Source organism: Oncorhynchus gorbuscha, linkage group LG21 (genome assembly GCF_021184085.1).
Source record: "Oncorhynchus gorbuscha isolate QuinsamMale2020 ecotype Even-year linkage group LG21, OgorEven_v1.0, whole genome shotgun sequence".
NCBI lineage: Eukaryota > Metazoa > Chordata > Actinopteri > Salmoniformes > Salmonidae > Oncorhynchus > Oncorhynchus gorbuscha.
Window position 1 is genome coordinate 5,935,779 of NC_060193.1, and position 10,000 is coordinate 5,945,778.

General features: G+C 48.0%; 1 protein-coding gene across 1 annotated transcript in view; it reads right to left on the bottom strand.

The window, feature by feature from the left end:
* The window catches only part of exoc6b (exocyst complex component 6B), a 182,494-nt gene that overhangs the window by 75,001 nt on the left and 97,493 nt on the right, over positions 1–10,000 (bottom strand). Inside the window, 4 exon segments of the mRNA XM_046320331.1 lie at positions 3,891–4,000; positions 6,349–6,454; positions 9,251–9,348; positions 9,474–9,545. Of these exon segments, the coding sequence (XP_046176287.1) occupies positions 3,891–4,000; positions 6,349–6,454; positions 9,251–9,348; positions 9,474–9,545 (386 nt within the window).

Consider the following 10,000-nt stretch of genomic DNA (forward strand, 5'->3'; position numbering starts at 1 on the left):
ACCACATATTGTAGCCACACCCCCTCCACAGAGTCAATAAAACCACATATTGTAGCCACACCCCCTCCACAGAGTCAATAAAACCACATATTGTAGCCACACCCCCCCTCCACAGAGTCAATAAAACCACATATTGTAGCCACACCCCCCTCCACAGAGTCAATAAAACCACATATTGTAGCCACACCCCCCCCTCCACAGAGTCAATAAAACCACATATTGTAGCCACACACCCCCCTCCACAGAGTCAATAAAACCACATATTGTAGCCACACCCCCCCTCCACAGAGTCAATAAAACCACATATTGTAGCCACACCCCCCTCCACAGAGTCAATAAAACCACATATTGTAGCCACACCCCCCTCCACAGAGTCAATAAAACCACATATTGTAGCCACACCCCCCTCCACAGAGTCAATAAAACCACATATTGTAGCCACACCCCCACCCCCCACAGAGTCAATAAAACCACATATTGTAGCCACACCCCCCCCTCCACAGAGTCAATAAAACCACATATTGTAGCCACACCCCCCTCCACAGAGTCAATAAAACCACATATTGTAGCCACACCCCCTCCACAGAGTCAATAAAACCACATATTGTAGCCACACCCCCTCCACAGAGTCAATAAAACCACATATTGTAGCCACCCCCCTCCACAGAGTCAATAAAACCACATATTGTAGCCACCCCCCTCCACAGAGTCAATAAAACCACATATTGTAGCCACACCCCCCCATACAGTCAATAAAACCACATATTGTAGCCACCCCCCTCCACAGAGTCAATAAAACCACATATTGTAGCCACACCCCCCTCCACAGAGTCAATAAAACCACATATTGTAGCCACACCCCCCTCCACAGAGTCAATAAAACCACATATTGTAGCCACACCCCCTCCACAGAGTCAATAAAACCACATATTGTAGCCACCCCCCTCCACAGAGTCAATAAAACCACATATTGTAGCCACACCCCCTCCACAGAGTCAATAAAACCACATATTGTAGCCACCCCCCCCCTCCACAGAGTCAATAAAACCACATATTGTAGCCACCCCCCTCCACAGAGTCAATAAAACCACATATTGTAGCCACACCCCTCCACACTCAATAAAACCACATATTGTAGCCACACCCCCTCCACAGACTCAATAAAACCACATATTGTAGCCACACCCCCTCCACACAGTCAATAAAACCACATCGTATCGTAGCCACACCCCCCACACAGTCAATAAAACCACATATTGTAGCCACACCCCCCCACACACATCGTATTGTAGCTAGGGGTTGGAATGGAATCCAGAGAAATAGTAGCTTGACCGAACCACAGACCCTGAACTAAACTCAATTGTGGCATAATCACTCGCTCTATAATCATCTAGCTGACCTTTCAGAACAGCCAGACAAATGGAATCCTTCTCATCACCATGGAGTAGAGGGGGGTGATGGAGTAGAGGGGGGTGATGGAGTAGAGGGGGTGATGGAGTAGAGGGGGGTGATGGAGTAGAGGGGGTGATGGAGTAGAGGGGGGTGATGGAGTAGGGGGGTGATGGAGTAGAGGGGGGGGTGATGGAGTAGAGGGGGGTGAGAGGGGGGTGATGGAGTAGAGGGGGGTGATGGAGTAGAGGGGGGTGATGGAGAGAGGGGGGTGATGGAGGAGGGGGGTGATGGAGTAGAGGGGGTGATGGAGTAGAGGGGGGTGATGGAGTAGAGGGGGTGATGGAGTGAGCGGGGGTGATGGAGTAGAGTGATGGAGTAGAGGGGGTGATGGAGTAGAGGGGGGTGATGGAGAGAGGGGGTGATGGAGTAGAGGGGGTGATGGGGGGGTGATGGAGTAGAGGGGGGATGATGGAGTGAGAGCGGGGGTGATGGAGTAGAGGGGGGGTGATGGAGTAGAGGGGGGTGATGGATGGGGGGTGATGGAGTAGAGGGGTGATGGAGTAGAGGGGGGTGATGGAGTAGAGGGGGGGTGATGGAGTGGAGGAGGGGTGCAATACAGTTCAAAAGTTTGTGGTCACTTAGAAATGTCCTTGTTTTTTGAAAGATAAGCACATTTTTGGTCCATTAAAATAACATCAAATTGATCAGAAATACAGTGTAGACATTGTTAACGTAAATTACTATTGTAGCTGGATGTTTAATGGAATATCTACATAGGCGTACAGAGGTCCATTGTGGTCCGTTGTGTTAGCAAACTCCCTTCACAGAACAGCACAAACTGGCCCTAACCAGAATAGAAAGAGGAGTGGGAGGCCCCGGTGTACAACTGAGCAAGAGGACAAGTACATTAGTGTCTATTTTGATAAACAGACGCCTCACAAGTCCTCAACTGGCAGCTTCATTAAATAGTACCCGCAAAAACACCAGTCTCAATGTCAACAGTGAAGAGAAGATGGAGAAGAGACTCTTGGAAGGTGCTATCTAAACTCAGCATAAAAAGAAACGTCCTCTCACTGTCAACTGCGTTTATTTTTCACTTAACATGTGTAAATATTTGTATGAACATAAGATTCAACAACTGAGACATAAAATGAACAAGTTCCACAGACATGTGAGTAACAGAAATGGAATAATGTGTCCCTGAACAAAGGGGGGGTCAAAATCAAAAGTAACCGTCAGTATCTGGTGTGGCCACCAGCTGCATTAAGTACTGCAGTGCATCTCCTCCTCATGGATTGCACCAGATGTGCCAGTTCTTGCTGTGAGATGTTACCCCACTCTTCCACCAAGGCACCTGCAAGTTCCCGGACATTTCTGGGAGGAATGGCCCTAGCCCTCACCCTCCGATCCAACAGGTCCCAGAAGTGCTCAATGGGATTGAGATACGGGCTCTTCCCTGGCCATGGCAGAACACTGACATTCCTGTCTTGCAGGAAATCATGCACAGAACGAGCAGTATGGCTGGTGGTCATGCTGGAGGGTCATGTCAGGATGAGCAGGGACCCTGGGCATCTTCCTTTTTGGAGTTTTTTCAGAGTCAGTAGAAAGGCCTCTTTAGTGTCCTAAGTTTACATAACTGTGACCTTAATTGCCTACCGTCTGTAAGCTGTTAGTGTCTTAACGACCGTTCCACAGGTGCATGTTCATTAATTGTTTATGGTTCATTAAACCAGCATGGGGAACAGTGTTTAAACCCTTTAAAACGAAGATCTGTGAAGTTATTTGGATTTTTACAAATTATCTTTGAAAGACAGGGTCCTGAAAAAGGGACGTTTCTTTTTTTGCTGAGTTTATATATATATATATATATATATATTTGTGTGTGTGTGTGCGTGTGCGGATGTGCGGATGTGTGTGTGCGTGTGTGGATGTGCGGATGTGTGTGCGTGTGCGTGTGTGGATGTGCATGTGTGGATGTGCGGATGTGTGTGTGCGTGTGCGTGTGTGGATGTGCGGATGTGTGTGTGCGTGTGCGTGTGTGGATGTGCGGATGTGTGTGTGCGTGTGTGGATGTGCGGATGTGTGTGCGTGTGTGGATGTGCGGATGTGTGGGTGCGTGTGCGTGTGTGGATGTGCGGGTGCGTGTGCGTGTGTGGATGTGCGGATGTGTGTGGGTGTGCCGGTGTGGTGTGCCGGTGTGTGGTGTGCGGCTGTGCGGGTGTGTGGGTGTGCCAGTGTGTGGTGTGCGGCTGTGCGGGTGTGCCAGTGTGTGGTATGGTGTGCCGGTGTGTGGTGTGCCAGTGTGTGGTGTGCGGCTGTGCGGGTGTGCCAGTGTGTGGTATGTGGTGTGCCGGTGTGTGGTGTGCCGGTGTGTGGTGTGCCGGTGTGTGGTGTGCCGGTGTGTGGTGTGTGGTGTGCCGGTGTCCGGTGTGCCGGTGTGCGGGTGTGCCGGTGTGTGGTGTGCCGGTGTCCGGTGTGTGGTGTGCCGGTGTGGGTACCTGAGGTGAAGGTCTTCATAATACTTGAGGCAGGCGTAGACAAACTCTTTGAGCTGAGAGTAGACTTGAGGAACAAACTCAGAGAACGGAAGCTTTTTAGGGAACGGAAGCTACAGAGGAGAGGGAGGAGGAGAGGAGAGAGAGGGAGGAGGAGAGGAGAGAGAGGGAGGAGGAGAGGAGAGAGAGGGAGGAGGAGAGGAGAGAGAGGGAGGAGGAGAGGAGGGAGGAGGAGGGAGGAGGAGAGGAGAGAGAGGAGGAGAGGAGAGAGAGGGAGAGAGAGGGAGGGAGGAGGAGAGGAGAGAGAGGGAGGAGGAGAGGAGAGAGAGGGAGGAGGAGAGGAGAGAGAGGGAGGAGGAGAGGAGAGAGAGGGAGGAGGAGAGGGGAGAGAGGGAGGAGGAGAGGGGAGAGAGGGAGGAGGAGAGGGAGGAGGAGAGGAGAGAGAGGGAGGAGGAGAGGGAGGAGGCGAGGGAGGAGGAGAGGATAAGAGAGGGAGGAGGAGAGGATAAGAGAGGGAGGAGGAGAGGATAAGAGAGGGGGAGGAGCAGAGGAGAGAGGGAGGAGGAGAGAGGGAGGGAGGAGAGGGAGGAGAGAGGGAGGAGGAAAGGAGAGAGAGGGAGGAGAGAGGGAGGAGGAAAGGAGAGAGAGTGAGGAGAGAGAGGGAGGAGAGAGAGGGAGGAGGAGAGGATAAGAGAGGGGGAGGAGGAGAGAGGGAGGTACAGAGGAGAGGAGAGAGGGAGGTACAGAGGAGAGGAGAGAGGGAGGTACAGAGGAGAGGAGAGACGGAGGATCAGAGGAGAGAGGAAGGAGAGAGGAAGAGGCCAAGGAGTTACAAACAAGCTTCAAACAAAAGTCAAAATGTCCTAGAGAGTTTACAGGGTGTGCAGGCTTTGGTTCCAGCCCAGACTTAATACAATTCAATCAACTAATTCACTCATTATTCAGGGTTTGAATACATGGCAAGACTACTGCAAAAAGTCTCAAATAGAAACCTGTCCCTTTTAATAGCCAGGTAACGGCATCACATCCCTTTCAATAGCCAGGTAACGGCATCACATCCCTTTCAATAGCCAGGTAACGGCATCACATCCCTTTTAATAGCCAGGTAACGGCATCACATCCCTTTTAATAGCCAGGTAACGGCATCACATCCCTTTTAATAGCCAGGTAACGGCATCACATCCCTTTTAATAGCCAGGTAACGGCATCACATCCCTTTTAATAGGCAGGTAACATCCCTTTCAATAGGCATCACATCCCTTTTAATAGCCAGGTAATCCCTTTTAATAGCCAGGTAACGGCATCACATCCCTTTTAATAGGCAGGTAACGGCATCACATCCCTTTTAATAGCCAGGTAACGGCATCACATCCCTTTTAATAGGCAGGTAACATGTATTTATCTATTATAATGGACCTATATATTTATTATAATGGACCTATATATTTATTATAATGGACCTATACATTTATTATAATGGACCAATATATTTATTATAATGGACCAATATATTTATTATAATGGACCTATACATTTATTATAATGGACCTATATTTTTATTTATTTATTATAATGGACCTATATATATTTATTATAATGGACCAATATATTTATTTATTTATTTATTATAATGGACCTATACATTTATTTATTTATTTATTATAATGGACCTATATATATTTATTATAATGGACCAATATATTTATTATAATGGACCAATATATTTATTATAATGGACCTATACATTTATTATAATGGACCTATATTTTTATTTATTTATTATAATGGACCTATACATGTATTTATTTATTATAATGGACCTATACATTTATTTATTTATTATAATGGACCTATACATTTATTATAATGGACCAATATATTTATTATAATGGACCAATATATTTATTATAATGGACCAATATATTTATTATAATGGACCTATATATTTATTATATTGGACCTATATATTTATTATAATGGACCTATATATTTATTATAATGGACCAATATATTTATTATAATGGACCAATATATTTATTATAATGGACCTATATATTTATTATATTGGACCTATATATTTATTATAATGGACCTATATATTTATTTATCTATTATAATGGACCTATATATTTATTTATTTATTATAATGGACCTATATATTTATTATAATGGACCTATATATTTATTTATCTATTATAATGGACCTATATATTTATTTATCTATTATAATGGACCTATATATTTATTATAATGGACCTATACATTTATTATAATGGACCTATACATTTATTATAATGGACCTATACATTTATTATAATGGACCTATATATTTATTTTCACATAACTGCCCCTCTTTTCTGGTCCGCAAATTACATTTTGACAAACAAATCAGTCCCAAAATAAATCTGTGCGTCCCTGCGAAAAGCCCAGCCCTTTTACACACTAACCCCCTCGTCAGTACCTTGTCCAGTTCAGGATCTTGGAAGGGGAACTGGGAAGTGAACTGTCTGTATTCCTCCTCTGTTGCCACAGGGATGGGACTAAAGTTATCCTGGTCCAACACCTGCCTGGAGACAGAGATGAGAAGACCGGTTAGCACACATCTTTCTCCTCATCATCATCATCCTGACATTTCTCCTTCTCTCCACACAAGCTCGTTCTGGGTTCAGTGAGATTCCGTGGCCTTTCTGAACTCAAGGCGCGTGCCAGCTTTCACAGGGATCAGTACTGGGAACTGGGGTTAGACACACTGCTGGCTGGGGTGGTTCTACTGCTGGGCTTCCTGTTCCCCTCTGGAGGCTTCCCAGAATGCTGAGGGCTCCAAGGTTCCCAAATTCCGAACAGTGTTCCAGAGAGAGAGGCTTTGAACCCTAGTTGTGTGTTATTCCACAATAGAAGTGACATTTCTGTGGTATGTGTGTGTGTGTGTCTGTGGGGGGGGGGGGGGGGTTCTGTGTTGTTTTACAGTGTATTGAATGTCCTTCTGGCCTTTAGTAAGAAATGAACCACAGTAACAATGGTTCAGCTACCCAGGGGGGTCATCACACACAGAACGACTAACACACACCCCACATCTGTCTTGCCAGGGACATTATCACCTCTCGTGGCAACTCTGGAGCAGAGGAAGCTGGTCCTTCCCTCTCCTGTCGTAAAACATCTCCATCATAACATTCCCACAACCAAACCACACACCAACGCCCTCTAGCCGACGACGACCACACACACAGCCGACGACTAACACACACACAGCCGACGACACACACACACACACACACACACACACACACACACACACACACACACGACGACACACACACAGCCGACGACACACACACAGCCGACGACACACACACAGCCGACGACACACACACAGCCGACGACACACACACACACACAGCCGACGACACACACACACACACAGCCGACGACTACACACACACACACACACAGCCGACGACTCAACACACACACACACACAGCCGACGACTCAACACACACACACACACACAGCCGACGACTCACACACACACACACACACACACACACACACACACACACACACACACACACACACACACACACACACACACACACACACACACACACACACACACACACACACACGCACACACACACACACAGCCAACGACTAACACACACACACAGCCGACGACTAACACACACAGCCGACAACACACACACATCAGGCGAAAAAGTCTTCAGTGACACAGAGTGGAAGTGGAAGGAGGTGTGTGTGTGTGTGTGTGTGTGTGTGTGTGTGTGTGTGTGTGTGTGTGTGTGTGTGTGTGTGTGTGTGTGTGTGTGTGACAGAGAAAGAAGGTGTGTGTGTGTGTGTGTGTGTGTGTGTGTGTGTGTGTGTGTGTGTGTGTGTGTGTGTGTGTGTGTGTGTGTGTGTGTGTGTGTGTGTGTGTGTGTGTGTGTGTGTGTGTGTGTGTGACAGAGAGAGAAGGTGTGTGTGTGTGTAAGAAGGTGTGTGTGTAAGAAGGTGTGTGAGAAGGTGTGTGTGTGAAGGTGTGTGAGAAGGTGTGTGTGTGTGTGTGAAGGTGTGTGAGAAGGTGTGTGAAGGTGTGTGTGAAGGTGTGTGAGAAGGTGTGTGTAGGTGTGTGAAGGTGTGTGTGTGTGAGAAGGTGTGTGTGTGTGTGAAGGTGTGTGTAGGTGTGTGAAGGTGTGTGTGAAGGTGTGTGTAGGTGTGTGAAGGTGTGTGTAGGTGTGTGTGTGAAGGTGTGAGCAGGTGTGTGTGTGAAGGTGTGTGTAGGTGTGTGTGTGAAGGTGTGAAGGTGTGTGTAGGTGTGTGTGTGAAGGTGTGAAGGTGTGTGTAGGTGTGTGTGTGAAGGTGTGAAGGTGTGTGTAGGTGTGTGTGTGAAGGTGTGTGTGTGAAGGTGTGTGTAGGTGTGTGTGTGAAGGTGTGAAGGTGTGTGTAGGTGTGTGTGTGAAGGTGTGTGTAGGTGTGTGTGTGAAGGTGTGAAGGTGTGTGTAGGTGTGTGTGTGAAGGTGTGAAGGTGTGTGTAGGTGTGTGTGTGAAGGTGTGAAGGTGTGTGTAGGTGTGTGTGTGAAGGTGTGAAGGTGTGTGTAGGTGTGTGTGTGAAGGTGTGAAGGTGTGTGTAGGTGTGTGTGTGAAGGTGTGAAGGTGTGTGTAGGTGTGTGTGTGAAGGTGTGAAGGTGTGTAGGTGTGTGTGTGAAGGTGTGAAGGTGTGTGTAGGTGTGTGTGTGTAGGTGTGTGTGTGTGTGACAGAGAGAGAAGGTGTGTGTGTGTGTGCGTGTGTGTGAGAGAAGGTGTGTGTGTGCGAGAAGGTGTGTGTGTGTGTGCGAGAAGTGTGTGTGTGTGTGTGCGAGAAGGTGTGTGTGTGTGCGAGAAGGTGTGTGTGAGAAGGTGTGTGTGTGTAGGTGTGCGAGAAGTGTGTGTGTGAGAAGGTGTGTGTGTGTAGGTGTGTGTAGGTGTGTGAGAGAAGGTGTGTGTGTGTAGGTGTGTGTGTGTGTGTGAGAGAAGGTGTGTGTGTGTGTGTGTGAGAGAAGGTGTGTGTGTGTGTGAGAGAAGGTGTGTGTGTGTGTGTGAGAGAAGGTGTGTGTGTGAGAGAAGGTGTGTGTGTGTGTGTGTGTGTGAGAGAAGGTGTGTGTGTGTGAGAAGGTGTGTGTGTGAGAGAAGGTGTGAGTGTGTGTGTGAGAAGGTGTGTGTGTGTGTGTGAGAAGGTGTGTGTGTGTGTGTGTGTGTGTGTGTGTGTGTGTGTGTGTGTGTGTGTGTGTGTGTGTGTGTGTGTGTGTGTGTGTGTGTGTGTGTGTGTGTGTGTGTGTGTGTGTGTGTGTGTGTGTGTGTGTGTGTGTGTGTGTGTGTGTGTGTATATTACCTGAATGCGAGGTTCCATTTCTTCAGTAATATCTCTCCATACTGCTCTCTCATCTCAAACATCATCTCAAACAGCTGAGACACTGGGAACCCGTAGCCCTTAGAACGAGGGATGACAGGTAGGAAAGGAAGGAGGAGACGGGAGGGAAGTGAGATTCATGGTCTAACCTCTAGGCACAGAGATACAACATGATATTAAAACACACAGTATCCAACACACTGACCTGCAGTGTGTCTGCCAGCAGGACAATGAGATTCTTCAGATCCAACACCAGATCGGGGTCAGTGCAGTACGACTAGGGGGGAGAGGAGGGCAAGAGGGGAGGGGAAGAGGGGGGGGTTACACCTAACTCAAGTAGCTATGCAAGATGGCGGTCCGTGGAGATGTGAACTGTGTTTTGCTACACTGCGTAGCTACTTGTAGTTCTTCCATGTGTATGAATGTAGGGTATAAACTAGGCTTTAGTGGTTTACTGAGGGAGGGAGTCTTACCGAGGGAGGGAGGGAGGGAGTCTTACCGAGGGAGGGAGGGAGGGAGTCTTACCGAGGGAGGGAGGGAGGGAGTCTTACCGAGGGAGGGAGGGAGGAGTCTTACCGAGGGAGGGAGGGAGGGAGGGAGGGAGTCTTACCGAGGGAGGGAGGAGGGAGGGAGGGAGTCTTACCGAGGGAGGGAGGGAGGGAGGGAGTCTTACCGAGGGAGGGAGGGAGGGAGGGAGTCTTACCGAGGGAGGGAGGGAGGGAGGGAGTCTTA